The sequence below is a fragment of the Typopeltis vanoorti genome, chromosome 19 (assembly GCF_054136105.1).
Source record: "Typopeltis vanoorti isolate ZY-2024b chromosome 19, IOZ_Tvanoo_1.0, whole genome shotgun sequence".
Lineage (NCBI taxonomy): Eukaryota > Metazoa > Arthropoda > Arachnida > Uropygi > Thelyphonidae > Typopeltis > Typopeltis vanoorti.
This window is the reverse complement of record NC_143567.1, coordinates 52,070,001-52,088,968: the sequence shown is the minus strand read 5'-3', so window position 1 is coordinate 52,088,968 and position 18,968 is coordinate 52,070,001. Positions and strand designations below refer to the sequence as shown.

General features: G+C 37.2%; 1 protein-coding gene across 2 annotated transcripts in view; it reads right to left on the bottom strand.

The window, feature by feature from the left end:
* LOC150096085 (cathepsin B-like) overlaps positions 1-18,968 on the bottom strand; it is an 89,182-nt gene that overhangs the window by 45,117 nt on the left and 25,097 nt on the right. For both annotated transcript variants that reach the window (XM_090409659.1, XM_090409658.1), the window contains one exon: positions 1,117-1,249. In XM_090409659.1, the coding sequence (XP_090265785.1) occupies positions 1,117-1,249 (133 nt within the window). The remainder of the gene's footprint in view (positions 1-1,116; positions 1,250-18,968) is intronic.

The window sequence follows — 18,968 nt, the reverse complement described above, 5'->3', positions numbered from 1 at the left end:
CTCAGTATACATAACATCCGATCATTATTGGAATTATCCACACTTTCGGGAATCTTACATTCATTAGTTTTTTTATTTTTTAGTATCAGCGGGTCTTCTGTTTTATCAATCTCACATATGCTGGTATTTTGTTGTATATCAACAACATCTTATAAAACACAGAATATTCATTTTTATTCAGGAATAGATTTTTTTTTAGTCTGTGGTTTCTAAAGACTAGAATAAAAATGTGCCGTTAAAAAACTTTGCAACCTCAACAGATGCTATACTGCACAAGCAAAAGAAAAAACAATTAGCATTTTTCTCCTAACATCCACTTTCAAATTTTCAGTTCCAGAAAACATGTGTAACAGTTGTTTGTAATACAGCCATTGGATACAGAAAGCGCTCAACTCATGACAAGTGACAACATTCAACTGGATTAGTTCACACAATAACCAATAGCAGCTGCTAGGTGAGCTCAAAATGTTAGCTCACTAAGCCTCGCCTTCTCAGCGGCTTAAAAATACAAAAAACACTAAGAATTTGACCTGCTGTGCCCTCTTTACATCTTTTCAAAAGGCTCAAAGGTGTATGCATTTTGAAAGCATACCTGGGCTATTAATGCGAATGTGACGCAATGTTAATGCATCGAAAAGTGTCCTCTTCATGAAGCACTAATGCTTTATTACCCTCATGAAGAGGACAATGAAGCATTAGTATATTGTGTTCAATTTTAGGAATCTGAAAACAATTGGGGGAGTCTTTAACGGGAATAAATGCAAAAATATCATATCGGTGATACTGATATTTCATAGATGAGCACCGCACACCTAGCAACATTCGGAATATTCACCCTTGGTATCTACAAATACTTAATAATTGTTGCAAAGTTTCAGAGCTTTCAGGGAAAATTCTCTGCCTTGCAAAGTATTTAAGCAGTGAATCAATTCTAAGTTCACCAGAGAAGCACTTCCCTATTCAAGACTGATTTTACAGCACCCAAATCCAATTCCCAATATTTTAGCTCCACTGCACTCTCAACCAAGCTGCCAAAGTGAAGCAAATAGTACTGAAATAAATATCAAAATAACAATAATAAAATGATCAAGCTATATCAAGATTTTTATGTAATACCTTCCATGTGGTGTTCATGAGATTAATATAGTCAACCATCTTTTGTGAAAGGGGATGAACTGTCTTAGGAATATAGATTTTGGCACTTGCCAAACTAAAAAGAGCTATCAGTAGAAGAAGCTTCATTGTTATTCTGAAAGATTAAAGAAAAAAGTGATGAATTAAGAGATGCATACATCTTATCTATTTAAAATTTAAATCGTTACAATAGTTTTTAATTTCTATATAGTTTGCAAAAAACGAAATGACTATAAATCAGAAAAATAAAATCAAAATTATGATTTAATGAAAGCTTTAATACTTCAACTTTTATTATTAATATAAACAAATTTATTTTTTATCTTTCCCTAACAGATTTAGGCTCAATGGTATATCATGGCCACGTAATTGGCTTCATTAACTATCCAACCAATTTTAACAGGTAGTTTGCCTCCATGTAATTACTGATGTGTACACCCATCAAGCTTGGTTAATGCTATGGGAGTGTATTTAATCCTATCTGCATAATCTATGGATTATGCATAGATACCTTCTCAGGGGCTCACATTGGTGAGTATGGTTATGGCAAACCAGAGATACCCAAGCTAGACCTGATCTGACTTCATACAATATACACTTGATATATCATATCTGGAGACTGGTCTTCTACTCTTCTTTCCCTCTACTCTCTCTTACTTCCTACCCCCCCCCCCCCCCAAGTGCTATTAGAGCAACTGGAGGACGAGGGGGTGACTCTTTCCTCTAAAACTGCAATTTCCACTATCTACTAAAAAAAAGCGGCTGAATTCAGGTCAAGGAGTTGTCGTTGACACTTAACAAAAACTTAACCATTGAAACCGAATGAACTCTAACCAACCTAAAGATGCATGCTGGCTCGACCGTTGCCCAGTCAAACAAGGGTCGCGCCCACTATTAGAGAACCAAGATAGTGAAGGCAAAAAATATGCTATTGGAGCAAAACATCACCTAATAGACAGGAAATACATAACAATCATAGGAACATGGAATGTAAGAACTCTTTACCAGGAAGGAGCATTGGAAATACTACTACATGAATTAGACAACTACTGATGGGAAGTGATTGGACTCTGCGAAACCAGATGGACTGGAAAAGGAGAATTCCACCATGGACAGTACAAAATCTTAACTTCAGGCAGGGAAGAAAACAAACACCAAGAAGGAGTACCACTTATATTAAAACCAAAGGCTCAAAACTCTCTATTGTCCTATAATCCTATCTCACCTAGGATAATTGAAGCAAGATTTAAAACATCAATTGGATCACTATTATTCAAGTATATTCACCAACTTCGACATCATCAGAAGAAGACATTGAGGAGTTCTATATAGATTTGCAAAAAGCAGTACAGCAGACATCGATTACAAGACTAATTGTAATGGGAGACTTAAACGCAAAAGTAGGCAAAGACTGGGATACCTGGCCAAGAGTAATCGGAAAGTTTGGGTATGGAGAAAGCAATGAACGTGGCGAAAGACTGCTAAACTTCTGCTCAAATAATAGATTAACAATAACCAACACTCTCTTTAAACATCCAAAACCCCAAAGAAATTTAACATGGATATCACCAGACAGACAAATCCAAGAATATGATATCATCATCAAATTCCTGCCATGTACCCTCAAGGGGTGTACAGGATATGATAGTACTACATGAAAAATTTACATCATTACTAACTTCCTATCTACAATTTTCCTCCAAATCAGTCTGTTACTTGTCAAGACTCCAACATTATCAGATCTTATATTTCTATCGTCTAAGGCACTTTGTACCGCATCAATCCACCTATATCTCGGTCTTCTTCTGGGTCGTTTTCCTGCCAGCCTGACAGAGAACACTTGTATTGCTAATCTATCCTCGCCCATTCTGTTTAAGTGACCATACCAGCTGAGATTAGCTCTGCTAACACATTCCTGGATGCTGACAATGTCAAGTTCTTTCCTAATATCCTCGTTTTTAATATAATATCGCCACTGATGCCATCTGTTCACGCCTCTAATCTTTCTCAAGACTCTCATATCTGCGGTCTCTAGTCTTTGGTCAAGTGTTTTACTTCTGACCCAGCTCTCAGAGCATTCCTGGATGCTGACAATGTCAAGTTCTTTCCTAATATCCTCGTTTTTAATATATTGCCACTGATGCCATCTGTTCACGCCTCTAATCTTTCTCAGGAGTCTCATATCTGCGGTCTCTAGTCTTTGGTCAAGTGTTTTACTTCTGACCCAGCTCTCAGATCCATAAGTTAAAACTGGTTTGAACATTGTCTTGTATACAGCTAATTTAGTGTTCTGACTAATTTCTCTCTTATTCCATATGAATTTATTCAATTGACTTCCCACCATACCAGCTTTGCTGATTCTGTTGTCTATTTCTATATTTAATTTACCATCTTCAGTAAAAATCGTGCCTAAGTAGCTGAAATGTTTTACTTGTTCCACAAGTTCTCCATTCAGAACAGAGTTGACATTTTCAATGATTCTGCCTATTTTCATTGTCTTTGTCTTTTTATATCTGACTTTCATACCATATCTATTACAACAGCCATTCAATTTAGTCAGAAAATCTTGCAGACTTGTAGCGGATTTATTTAGAAGTATAACATCATCCACATAAAGCAAAGAGCTGACATTAACATCTTCAATTTTGACAACATGCTTAATACCACATTCCTTCATAATGTGATCCATATAGATAATGAATAACAGAGGGGATAACGTACATCCTTGTCTCACACCAGATTTAACATTAAACCATTCTTCCTGTACTTCCTTCAATTCTAACTGCTGACTTACAACTCAAATAAAGACTAAGTATTGCTTGACACCATATAACTGCATTGAATAGCTTCTCTCTTGGCACCTTGTCACATGCCTTTTCCAAATCGACAAAACTTAAATACAGCTCTCTGTTATATTCCCATGCTTTCTCGACTATTTGTCGTAAAGTGAAGATCTGATCCTGACAGCCTCTATTTGGCCTGAATCCAGCTTGTTCTTCCGCAATTCTTCTCAACCGTTTCTCAAGTATACTTGCATAGATCTTGCCAGGAACACTCAGTAGGGAAATACCTCTGTAATTCTCACATTCAGTTTTATTTCCCTTTTTATATACTGGTACTATGAGAGCTCTACTCCAATCATCGGGAATTCGTCCCTCTGTCCAGGCTTTCTGAACTATGCAGTGCAGCCACTGTAAGACTCTCATACCACCATACTTCAGCATTTCTGGTCGAATATCATCTACTCCTGCTGCCTTTCCACATTTCAAGCCTTTGATGGCTTTTTCTACTTCAAGTATGGATATCCTGATAGCATGCCTGGTCAGTGTTTTTTACCACTGTGCTATCATCACTGCTTGTTTCATTTAGCAGTTTTTCAAAGTAATTACTCCATATTTCAAGGATATCTTTTTCTCCCGTTTTCATGTCACCTTTATCATCTCTAACTCCTTTTACAGCACTCTTTCCTCCCTTCCTAAGCTTCTTCAACAACCTCCATAATATTTTGCAACCTTCTTGATATTTATTTTCTATATTCTTGCCAAAGTCCTTCCATGCCTTTTGTTTAGCTAGTTTTACACAGTGTTTAGCATTCTTGCATTTGTCTCTATATTCTCTAAGAGCACAAGCTGACTTATTTGACAGAAACTTTTGATATGCTTTCTTCTTTTCCTTCACTGCCTCTTTAACTTCCTGTGTCCACCAGGGAGTTCTGATTTTTCTATCCTTGCAGACAACCTCACCACATGCCTCGCTGGCTGAATCAATCATTGTTTTCTTCAGAGTTTGCCACTGAATCTCCAAGGTTTGATTCCTGTTCTCAAACTCTTTCATTTTTTCTTCAATAATCTTTGTGTATTTTAGTCTACAGTTCACATCTAAGAGCTGCTCAACTTTTATTCGCTTTAAAACTTTCTTACATGTTATTCTTTTCAATATGAAATTCAATTTTATCCTGCTCAAGACTAAATAGTGATCACTTCCAATTTCAAATCCTCTGAACACTCTGGTGTCCTGCACCAGGGAGAAAACATCACTATCAACAATAACATAGTCAATGAGACTTTTCTTATTCCTTGCCTCTTCTCTCCATGTGAATTTGTGCACATTTTTATGTTGGAAGATGGTGTTAGTAATAACCAGTCCATTCCTGAGCAGAAATCCAACAGATATTTGCCATTATTATTAGCTTTGCTCTTTTCTCCAAATTTTCCCAAAATATTTTTGTATGTCTCACAGTCATTTCCTACTCTACTATTTAGATCCCCAACAAGGACCAACTTTTCCTTTTTCATTGTGTCAGTTGCATTTTCTAAATGCTTCAAAAAATTCCTGCACTTCTACCTTAGTAGAATCTTCTGTGGGACCGTAGGCACAAATAAGTCTCATTGTCCAGTTCCCCATTCTCATATTCGCCCACATCACTCTACTCGAGACTGCCTGCCATTCAAGAAGATTAGCCTCGTATTTTGTGTTGAATACTATGGCTACTCCTTCTTTTCCTTGATTGTTATTGCCTGAATATAACATTTTGTATTTATTGCTCAGAAAGATCTCACCAGTTTTGGTCTTTTTTGTTTCAGTCACCCCTATTATGTCGATCTGGTACTTATCTAATTCCTCAGCTAGCTCCATTTCTTTGCCATTCATGCTTCTTATGTTGATAGTACCGATCTTTAACTCTGGTGATGTTGAGTTGGGGTTTGTTTTCAGATTTGTTCCAGTAGCTGACTTTTCGCTGTTCGCCCTGGTTCCCTGGCGAAAACAACGGGGGCTTTGTTTAACCAGGCGATGCCCCAGCCGGCATGAAATTTTGTCATGTTGTACCATCAAGTATCCTAAACTGCAGATCCTTCTCTGCAGATTGTGGATCAGACCATAAGCTAGTATTAGCAAACCTAAGAATAAAGTTAAAATCTGGAAGCACTTTTAGAGTCAAAAGGAGACTGAATGTAAAAAAACTACAAGACAACAATATTCTAAGAAAATATCAGCTAGAACTAGATAAAAACCTGAAGGAACTACCAAAACAGAATATAAACATCGAAGAACATTGGTGCAAATTAAAGGAAATAATATTAAATTCGGCAGAAAAAACAATAGGTTACACAGAAAGAGGAAGTAAAAAGGATTGGATCTCGAATAAAGTAAAAAGGCTAAGTGATCAAAGGAAAAGCATAAAACTAAAACAGAACTATAACAGAAATGAATATATAGATTAACCAGAGAAATTAGAAAACTGGTTAAAAGAGACAAGAATAACTGGTTAGAAGAAAAATGCAAAATGGCAGAAAAGCTATCAAAAGAAAATAACCTTTATGGATTATATAAACAAATAGACCAAATTAGTAAGACACAGACAACAAAAATTATAATGATCTAAAACAAAGAGGGACAACTAATTGAAAATAAAACAAAGAGAATGGCCAGATGGGAAGAATACTTCAAAGATTTATATAATAAAAACAGCTCCCAGGATATTACAAATCCAGCCACTGAAATGGAATAGGAAACAAATATCTTTACCAAAGAAATAATAGCACACAGCATAGAAAAACTGAAAACTAGGAAAGCACCTGGCATTGATCAAATACATGCAGAATTCTTAAAAGCAGGAAAGGAACAACTTTTGGAACCATTAAAAACATTATTTGAAAGTATCTACAAAAAAGAAGCAGTGCCTACTGATTGGACAAAATCAGTCAAAACTCCTATATGCAAAAATGGAGATAAAACAGAATGCAATAATTACAGAGGCATTAGCCTCCTCAGTATTCCAAGTAAGGTTTTTACGAAAGTACTCCAAAAAAAAATTAAGCCATATATAGAACTGGTACTAGGAGAAGAACAAGCCAGTTTCAGACCAAGGCAAAGCACAATTGATCAATTATTCACCTTAAGACAGCTAATAGAAAAGACACTAGAGTACAACCAAAGTTGCTACATAAATTTCATAGACTTTCGTCAGGCATTTGATTCAATCCGTAGAAGAGAACTATGGAAAACTATTAAAGAATTTGGAATTCCCAACAAAACCATAAGAATAATAAAGAATCTATATGAGAAATCTGAAAGTGCAGTACGAATGGAGGACACCTTAACCAACTGGTTCCACACAGAGAGTGGAGTAAGACAGGGATGCAATCTGTCAAAAGACCTGTTCAATCTTACACTGGAAGAAGCAACCAATAAGGCCTTAAACAATGAAGACTCCGAAATCAAAATATATGGGGAAAAATGTCACAAATTTAAAATTTGCAGATGACATTGCATTACTTGCAAGCACAGAAGAAAATCTACAGTGAATTTCTGATAAAATAAAGGAGGAGTGTATAAAATCTGGATTAAACATAAATATAGACAAAACAAAAATTATGCAAATAGGAAAAAGAAGCACCAATCTGAAAATTGAAATTGATAGTAAGAATCTAGAGCAGGTAGAAAACTTCACCTACCTTGGAGGAGTTATTGAGTACGATGGTGAAATTATAAAAGATATAAACAGATGAATCAGTCAAGCATCCCAAACTTTTGGATGACTTAATAAAATATGGACGTCAAGAGACATCAAACAAGTAACAAAAGTAAGAATCTATGAAACAATGGTCCTCCCAATACTCCTCTATGGAAGTGAATGCTGGAATCTCAAAAAGGCTAAAGAGAAAAAATTATTAGTTACTGAAATGGGTTGGCTAAGAAGATTACATGGAGTATCTCTGCTGGATCGACTAAAAAACCAAGAAATAACAATAATAGACAAAATCCAAGAAAGAAGATTGCGATGTTTTGGCCATGTGACCAGAATGGGAACAGAAAGCCTACCACCTAAAGCCCTGAATACAACAATGGAAGGTAAAAGATCCAAAGGACAGCCCAGAATTAGATGGATAGACAAAATAAAAGAGGACCAGAAATCACAACGAGCGACACCAAACTGGACAGAATTGTTCCGACTCTCCCGGGACAGACAGAAATGGAAAGAGTTCATTCGCCTCATCATCATCCACGTAGATAATGGAAGAGAGAAGAAGAAGCATAATCTATGTCTGTAAATTGTGTTCATCCTCTGACCAGTTTGACCATCTTTGGGATGTAAAAAAACTGCTACCTCCATGTGAGACTGGCTAAGTCAACTTCAGTTTAAAAGCCATACAATTTTTTTTTTGGTTCTAGACAGGATTCTCATCTTTTTAACCAAAAGACTTCATCTTTCCAACTGTCAGTTGGAAAGATAAAGGGCACTGTCAGTTCCCTAGCACATTCTCTCAAAACTCGTGGTGAAATACTATCCAGTCCCAAAGCTTTATTGACATCCAGAGTTCTCAGTATTTAAAACACACTCTCCTCCTGTACCTCTAAACCTTGAACCTGCCCTATCCCTCTAGGCATTAAAACTGACTCCTCCAGGATGAAATACTCCAATAAAGTGGTCACTGAACTCAAATCACAAGAAATAAATTTAACTGTTGTTTAGTTCATTTCTTGTGCTGTTTTCATTTCATGAAATGATTAATATGAATCTTAACAATGGTTCAGGATACAGGAGTACAGAGGGAAATTAGGAATATAGAGAAGACTGAGATGTCATACTTGCCAACAGGTTGGTGAGAGTGACCATGAACTCCTGACTTGGAGAATAAATAGACATGTAGGGGTATCAAGGTAAAAGAAATTTATGTGGAATTATAAGGGAGGCAACTATCATAGACAGATTGTATATCTCAAGTGAAGGTAAAACAATTTGGAGTCAAATGGATGACAGGAGAAATAAGAGGAATATAAGACTCAGTTTAATAAAATCAGGTGATCTATGTAGATGACTTAGTTCATTTAATGTTCACTTTAATAGATTATTCTATACAGGTACAGCAGACTTTATTCCTAGAAGGATAACAAGTGGTGAAGTATTAGAAGCAAATAGGAGGATATGTTTTGAATACACTAAATGTCAGTAAGGCAGAGTAGTATTAGATGGAATTTTACCACATGTTTTAAGGGAATGTGCTGTAGAACTGACTGTGCCACTGCATAAAGGTGATGGTAGAACAGAGGTATCAAGCAATAGGCCTATTTGTATTTCTTCTGTAGTTGTTAAGATTTTGGAGAAACTGGTAAGAACTTGTATACAGATATTGGGCAGATGAGGGCAATATTATTTATGCAGATTAGCATGGATTTCTTAAGGGGTGCTCTTAGTTATCTTATCTGGTTACCTTTTACAATACAGTAACAAGAGCAGTGGATGAAGGCAAGGCATACATTGTCTTTTCAGATTTTTTCAAAGGCATTTGACAGGATGCCACATGACAAGCTGATTTTTGAGTTGAAACATATGGGTTTGGATTGGTAACTGGCTTTCTGATAGATATCACTGTTGTAAATGGGGGAGCAGTGTCAGGGAGTAGGAAGATTACAAATGGAGTTCCACAGGGTTCGTTGAACCATTACTGTTCAATCTGTATGTCAATCATCCATGATGCAAATGTGGAAGGTTTACTAATAACCTTTTGTGCGAAGGAACCACACTTAATAAAGAGATCCAGAGGAAGACCAAAATCTAGGTGGATTGATTCAATCAGAAGTATGTTAGAAGAATGAAATGTTAAATATAACATTGGAGTGCTGACAAGTAAGACTAATTTGGAGGAATATTGTTGATAGGCAATTAATAATAATGCAAACTTAATCATGTAGTGCTGTGATAGTAACCTGAACACTGATTGAGGACACATATCAGGAAATTAATGATGGTGATGATAAAGTCAAGAAATTATAGGCACACATTTGAAAAGTCATAAAACAAAATGTAGAGAAAAGTCTTAAAAAAATGCTGTATTTATATTATGAATGACATATATGACAGTGTTATATAACCTAAATTGCATCAGCAGTTGGATATGAAGTACCCAGATGAAGATAGCTTGATGTAAAATCAGATGTAACAAAGATAAGTGCATCTAATGTATCTGCAAAGGTGACTTTATCATCTATGTGGTTCATATAATGGAAGTGAAGCATTGAAGAGAGCTCTTTAATTGATACACGGACTAACTAAATTGAACAATTGCTGTACCAAATTTGGGACGAAAATCCAAAACAAAGATAAATTATGAATAAGCAAAAACATTGAAAATATCAATGCATTCTCAATGAGAATCTATACATAGTGTGACAAAGAGTGAGTGAGTGATGAGTACAAATTCAAATAAGCCAAATATGGAAAAGAAAAACATTTTCCTACTACATCCCCTAAGAAATATTATTATTTGACACCCTCCAAGGACTCATCACAGGAGGACACTCCACACTACTCCACTATACACATCTCTCTGTCTCCCTTACTACTAGGGTGGTGTGGTGATGATGATAAACAGTCAAGAAATTATAGGCACACATTTGAAAAGACATAGAATAAAATGTCAAGAGAAATGCTCTTAAAAATGCTGTATATATGAATGACATTATACAGGATGTTATATAACCTAAATTGTATCAGTAGTTGGATATGAAGGATCTACAGGCAGATAGTTGGATGTAAAATCAGGTGTAACAAAGTTGAGTGCATCTCAAAAAATAATCTTAAAGGTACAAAATACATTTATTTCATCATTCACATGAGCTATGGAAAGACTTGGAAATCTTGTCCACTGTGATGGTATTTAGTCCTGTTGTCACACTCTTCTGAATGTCAGAAACACTATGAGACTTTCCTTTCAATCCCCATTTCAACTTGGGAAACAGAAAAAGTCTGCTAGAGTCAAATCAGCAAAGTAAAGAGGCTGGTGAAGTAATGTGACCTGTTTGTGAGCAAGAAATGTCTACTCACTGACTGTTGTGGCAGCACAGTGTTCTCCAACCCTTGACCTTTCCTTAACCAGTCTTCTTCCAAATATACTGTTGTCAGCTCCCCTCTTGAAGTTCAGACCATAATCTTATTCAAGTTCTTTTTACTACAGAACATTCTTCACCCTAGAGTCAATCAGCCTGTCTGTCTATCTTGGGCATTACAATACTCACAAAGGGATGACTTCTATGGCTTCTCATTTCCAAGGTATGATTATCACTGTTTCTGTTCTCCATAGTCAAACACATGCTCTGATCAACAGGAATGAATTTAACCAGACTAATACTCATCTCCCATTCCACTCAACATCTAAGCCTTCATTCTCCAAAAGGTGTGACAAGGCATTCCAAAAAAAAATAATAATAAAATAAAATAACCTCCTGCCTCAGGAGATTACTGAGGAGAGCAAAAGACAGCATGGCAGGAAAGGTTGTCAGTGAGGTGCCAAAGTAATTAGTTGAGGCAGAATCGTGAATATATTGGTAGGAAGATGAAGAAGAAAAGGATGCCGTTTGTTAAAGTGTGCGATGTGTGCAAGGCGAAGAATGGAACTCTACAAAAGTGACAGGTTACATTTAAATGGATTTGGTATGAGTCAAATAAAAATGTTGCTAGAAAGAAGTGTAATCAGTGATGTGAACAAGAGATTAGAGGAAGTAAGAAGTGATGTCAAAGATCAGGAGAGCATAACAGGTGAGTCTGAAGTGCTTATGAGAGAGAGAGAGATGAAGGTGAAAGAATCAGAATTAAGATGGACAAGAGGACACAGCGTAAGGAAGATGGCTGTTAGATGCAGCAGTAAATGTGTATAGGGATGTCAGCATAGAAATGAGATATCCTAGGATGTAAGGGAAGCAGCTGAGATTAGGCATAGGCAGGTGTGAGAAATCACAGTCAACACATAGCTTGGGAATAACTGGTTATAGACTTAAAAGTGACCAACCATGTTTATTTACAAATGCCAGGAACATCAGAAATAAGGGAAACAAAATTATTTCACTGAGTGAGTTTATTAGTCCAAATATTGTTGGAATAAGTGAAACATGGTTGGATGAGGATGATATCCTGATGGCAATAGAAATGAAGTGATATGTTTTTGTGAGTGCAAGGATAGCAAGGAAAAGAAAGGGGAAGTGCTATTTGATGATAGCAGGGAAATTATGTCTGCACAAGGTGGAGATGCAAGAGAAAAATAGTGGTAGTGATTTTAAAGGTAGTATGATGTAAGACAGAGTTTGACAGGATAACGTATTTAGTTGAATGTTGCTATAGGACAGTGAATGTGGAAGGTAGTGTAAATTTATAGTCAGCTATGGCATTGTAAAATTTTAATATTCTATCAACCGCGCCTTTTATTCCTTTTACACGTGCACTTTAGGCAGTGGCGGCTGGTGAAAATTTTAAGTGGGGGTGCTGCATATATAAAATAAAATTTTAAAAAATTCTTTTTTTCCTAATCAGTAACCAATTTATTAATAAATAAATTTACATGTTAAAAAATTGTTTTATTAAAAATATTTCACCATCACCACGAACAAACACAATAATAAAAATTTCGTATCTCACAGAAATAACGAGTGCAAGCATACGATACGCTGCCCAACCGAGCAGTGTCAAGCATAAATGAATATCAGCGAGTCTACCTGCAATTGGGGGAGTGCATTTGTTTCGTGTAACCATAATTGAAAAAATATAATGCTTTTCATATATTCAACAGTGACACTCATCATGATTCAGCCTTGTATCTATAATAAATAAATATTTATATGTTATTTTAACAAAATAAAATAAGATTACAAAAAATAGTTCACCCTTTCGTATCTCACAGAAATAACGCGCACAAGCATAGTATACACTGCCCAAAGAGCAGTGTCAGAGTCACTGATTACGTGCAATGAGAAGCGCAAGCAAATATTGGCGAGTCTGGCTGCATTGGGTTGAATGTGATAATATGGACACTGCGTTAGATCGCAGTGTATTTGTTTTGTAATCTAAAGTGTTAATCGAATAATTCCAGTTAACTATTCAATCAATGTCGAAACATAAGCTGTAACCTTTAACATGTTGTATTGCATTTATATAATGTTGTAAGCATTGTTATTATTTATAAACACAAACAAAATTAATTTTTTCCTTGGGGTTGCTGCAGTGGCACAGTGCTTATGTACGGGCCGCCACTGAGTTTAGGCGTAACTTATTTCTTCTACTTTACTCGAATAAAACTATAATCTGCTAAATTGACAGTGCCTTTAACGTGGCTTTTCAATGAAAGTCTGGCTTTGGCAAAGGTGTCCATGGAATGGAAGGAAGGTAAGATAGTGCCATTGCATAAGGGTGGTAACAGACTGGAAGTGTCTAATTATAGGCCAGTCTGTGTGTCATCAGTAGTTGTTAAGATCTTGGAGAAAGTAGTGAGGGACCGTATACAGCATTGGGCAGATGAGGGTAATGTTATCTGTGAAAATCAACATTGATTTGTGAAAGGACGCTCTTGTTTTAGCAATATGCTAGCCTTTTATAATAAAGTTACAAGAACATTAGATGAGGGAAAGGCATATACTGCAATTTTCTTAGATTTGGCAAAGGCATTTGACAGGGTGCCACATGATAAGCTGATATTTAAGTTGCAGCACATGGGTCTGGATGTCAGATTGGTCAACTGGATTCAGGATTGGCTGTCTGATAGGTATCAGAGAGTTGTGTATGGTGGAGCAGTTTCAAGGAGACAGAAGGTTACAAGTGGGGTGGTTCCACAGGGTTCAGTACTAGGACCTATATTGTTTAACCTTTATATCAATGACATAGCCAGTGGATTGCAGGGGGATATTCAGTTGTTTGCAGATGATGCGAAGCTGGGAAGGATTATTAGTAATAGTGCAGATGTGGTAGCCCTGCAAGAGGATTTAAATAAGCTAGATAGATGGGCAAATGAATGGGGGTGTCAGTTTAATGCACAAAAATGTAAGGTCTTGAGGTTTGGGAAACATCGATGGGATGCTGCATACTCTATGGGAGGAGTTATACTGGAGGAAGTAGGGGAGACAAGAGATCTGGGGTTGATGATTGATAGAAACCTGAAGTTTAAGGGACATATTGCAAAGGTGGTGAAGGTAACACAGAGGATTGCTGCTATTATGAGAAGGACACTGACCTGCAGAGATAAGAGGGTTATCATTCCGTTGTATAAGTCTCTGATCAGACCACACTTGGACTATTGTTCACAGATTTGGTCTCCAGGATTTGAAGGGGATAAATTAACTGTGGGAAGGATACAAAGACGGATGACAAAGATGGTTTCAGGACTGTACAAGGATAGTTATGAGGATCGGCTGAGAGAATGTGGACTGCAGAGTTTGGTGGATAGAAGAAGGAGAGGTGATATGATTGAGACTTTTAAACTGTTGAGAGGTGGTTACAGGATTGACACTGGGGAGTTCTTTCGCTTGGTTGAACAGCGGGAAGGAGTGATGACAAGAGGCCATCCCTGGAAGTTACGAAAGGAAACTGTGAGCAAGAGGGTAAGGAGTGGTTTCTTTGTGTGGAGGGTGGTTGAGCCGTGGAATGCATTGCCTGATGGAGTGGTGGGAGCGAGAACGGTCAGTGAGTTTAAAGAGTGGTATGATAGACTTTGTGTTTCTCAGGGGGGGACCTCCCCTCGACGGGTCTTCACAGACTTTATGTCTTAGGAAGGACCTCCCTCGATGAGTCTTTTGACTCCTTGGAGGCCTGAATAATAATAATAAAATATAGACCTTACTATTAATCCTTTATAATCTTCTTTATGTCCTCACTGCTAGTGAAAGATCTTTGTTATTAGTCTATCCAGGATAAACAGATTACCAACTCTCAAACTATGCAATTTAGAAAAATTTATTTGTTTAATGACTGCACCATTCTAAATTATATACATAGCTTGAGAATTTAAGTATGGAACATATGCAAGATCAAATTTAACATACACAATCCTTTATAGCTAGTCGTGGCAATTCTTAATTAAACAAGCTCACAGGTTCGCTAATTTTTTTTGAGACAGTGCATTGGCAAATAGATCAGGCAAGATAGTTACACAAACAAAACATTTTATTTTAATCCTAGTATGAAGTACAAATAACAACATAAAAGGGAGAAAATCTCTTTCTCAACCTAGTTATATACACATTAAGTGCAACAAACAATTAACTTTCTCTTACAGATAATTTTCTGTTTTGATTTTTTTTATATTATCAAAAAAATCATCTGCACACAGATTATTTTTTTGATAATATAAAAAAAAATTTATTAAAAATATTTCACTCTCACCACAAACAAACACCAATAATAAAAGTTTCGTATCTCACAGAAATAACGAGCGCAAGCATACGATACACTGCCCAACCGAACAGTGTCAAGTGTAAATGAATATCGGTGAGGCTACATGCAATTGGGACGATCATTCTCATACTTAGGTGGCACCTTTTGGAATTGTCAGCTATTATTTAATTAGCTTTTTATATGTACTGAAGAAGCCTGTGATACTCAGCTACTTAGGTGGCACCTTTTGGAATTGTCAGTTATTATTTAATTAGCTTTTTATATGTACTGAAGATGCCTGTGATACTCAGGTGAAAATTCTACTAATAAATAATATTTTATTGCGAGTTAATTCCGTTATTATAATTGTAATTAAAGGAGGATTTGAATAGGCATCCTTCACACCATTTGGAGTAATCTTCAGGGTTACCTTCACCACTTTTATGGGCAAATGAATGCACTCTCAGTTTTTAATCCAACTAAATGTAGTATCGAAGTTGGGTATACATTGATCAGAGACACTGCATATTCTGTTGGAGGAACTGTACTAGAGAAATTGGAAGAATCAAGGGAACTTGGGGTGATGATCATACATCTTCTACGAGATAATTACTTGAAACAGCACGTAACTGAAGGGACACGTGGTGTGAGAGTGTTGGACCTGGTTATTGGTTCTGAGGTTATGCGCATAAGTAAGGTGTCCTCGTTACCTCCAGTTGGTGAAAGCGATCATGTGGTATTGACTTGAGAGGTTGCAAAATCTGTGGATTTTTCTATTAAGAAGGGGTATGTACGGAACTACAGGTTAGGCAATTATAACAAGCTTCGGAGTGAGCTTGCAGCCATCCCATGGCAGAACATATTGCAAGGGAAAGATGTTAGCAGTGCTTGGGATAAAATCAGCGGGTATCTGAGGAAAGCAATATCAGATTGTGTCCCCGTGGTCAGGAGGTCAAACAAAGCAGGCATTAGATGGATGAGCAGTAGTATCAAGCTTGAACTGCAAAAAAAGAAAATGTTATGGAGAATTTACAAGGAGAAAGGCGATCAGGACACCCATGAGCAGTACAAGGCTCAAGCTAGGAAGGTTACCAGCATAGTAAGAAAAGCTAAATCAGATTATGAGAAGACCTTAGCCAAAGAGATCAAGGGTAATCCCAAAGAGTTCTTCCGCTATGTGGCAAGTAAGAGGAAGAATGACTTCGGAAGGATAACCTTAGTGGGTGCTGATGGTATTGAGGTGACAAAATCAGATGTAATAGTCGAGTTACTGAGTGATCACTTTTCAAAAGTCTATCACCCAAGTGAGGATATCTCTATACCTATAGCAATACCTAATGTGAGAATTGAAGCTAAAGAATCAGAGGTATTAAATATATTGCAAAACTTAAATGCAAACACTGCGGTAGGCTTAGATGGAATATCAGCTCGTGTGTTGCGTGAATGTGCAAATGAATTGTCAACCCCTCTTACCTGGATATTTAATTCAAGTTTGAACTCTGGTATGGTCCCTAGGGAGTGGAAGTTAGGCAAAGTGGTTCCTTTGCATAAGGGTGGCTCTAAAACTGCGGTATTGAATTACAGACCAATCACCATCTCAGGAGTAGTGGTAAAAGTATTGGAAAAGTTGGTTAAAGACAAAATTCAAGAATGGGTGAATCAGGATATGATACTCTATAGAGGCCAACATGGTTTTGTTAAAGGTAGATCCTGCCTTAGCAATCTATTAACTATTCATAATAGAATAACATCCGAGTTGGAACTGGCTACACAGTGGTACTTCTGGATTTTGCTAAGGCTTTTGACAGGATACCCCATAGAACACTGTTACGCAAATTGGAGCAGATGGGAATGGATATTAAATTGGTGATATGGATAGGAGAATGGCTCAGGGAGAGATACCATAAGGTGGTGTATGGAGGAGCCGAGTCCAGAATGAGGCAGGTGACCAGTGGTGTGCCTCAGGGCTCTGTGCTTGGGCTAATGTTGTTTAATTTGTATATAAATGATATAGGAAACGGCTTAAAGGGAGATATTCAGTTGTTTGCTGATGATGCAAAGTTGTGTAGTGCAATAAAAAATCAAGCTGATGTTGAAAGTTTGCAGGAGGATTTAAATAAGCTGGTAAAATGGGCAAAAAAAAATGGATGTCAGTTCAATGTGGAAAAGTGTAAAGTCATGCATTTTGGGATTAAAAGATTACCAGCTGTGTACTACATCGATGGAAAGGTACTCCAAGAGATTGATGAGGCTAGGGACTTAGGGGTATTGGTAGATAGGGAGATGAAGTTCAGAGGACACATTGCTAAGGTGTCCAAGATTGTACATAGGATTACTTGGTTGTTGAGGAACACACTGACATCCAGAGATAAAGAGGTTATTATTCCCCTTTATAAAGCATTGATACTTCCACATTTGGATTACTGTGCTCAGGTCTGGTCACCTGGATTCCTTGGAGATGAGGAGGCTGTGGAGAGGGTTCAGAGAAGAGTGACCAAGTTGGTGAGTGATATAAAAAATGCTCCCTACATTGATAGATTGAGAGCTTGTGGATTGCAGAGATTGGTTGATAGACGAAGAAGAGGGGATATGATAGAAACATTCAAATTACTAAAAGGTTTTTATAGGATTGATGCAGGGGAAATGTTTCAGCTGTGTGACAGTGATGGAAGAACAAGAGGTCATCTCTGGAAATTAAAGAAGAGTGTGGTTAACAAAGGTGTCAGAACAAGGTTTTTTGCCTGGAGGGTGGTGAATGAGTGGAATTCATTGCCTGACTTAGTTGCGAGCTCTTCGTCTGTAAATGAATTCAAGAAGAGATATGACAGATATTGTTTTGCTAGTTTGGGTCTCCCGCGATGAGTCTACTGACTCCATGGAGATACCTGTAATAATAATAATAATAATAATGATTGATAGGAACTTGAAATTCAGGGAACACATTGTAAAAGTAGTGAAGGTAACCCAGAAGATTGCTCCAAATGGTGTGAAGGATGCTGACCAGCAGAGATAGAAGAGTTGATTCCATTGTATAAAGCCTCGATCAGACCACACCTGGACTGTTGTGCTCAGATTTGGTCTCCAGGATTTGAAGGAGATAAATTAACCATGGAATGCTTACAGAGGTGGATAACAAAAATGATATCAGGACTGTACAGTGCTAGTTGTGAGGATAGACTAAGGGAATGTGGACTGTAAAGGTTGGTACATATGAGAGGTGATGTGATTGAGACATTTATGCTGTTGAGAAGTAGTTAGGTTTGACACTGGGTAGTTCTTTCACATTGTAGAACAAGAGGAAAGAGCGAGGACAAGGGATCATCCTTGGAAGTTGCAAAAGGAATCATGAGCAGAAGGGTGAGGAGTGGCTCCTTTGCATGGAGGGTGGCGAAAGCACAAACAGTAAATATGAGAGTGGTATGATAGACTTCTTGTTTTCTAGGATGGGCCTCCCACAATGAGTCTCGTGACTCCATGGAGATCCTAAATAATAATATGAATATTGGGAAGATTCTCTAAAAGGGAGCATAAGGGGAAAAAAAATAAAAGGGTATCCTGAAGGAAATTTTTGCATGGAGAGTGGTAGGTGGATGGAATGCTTTTCTTGAGAGCATGGTGAATGAGTTTAAATGTAGCTGTGATAGATTTTTGTGCTACCTAGAATAGACCACCTGCAGTTAGTCTTCCATTTCCATGGAGG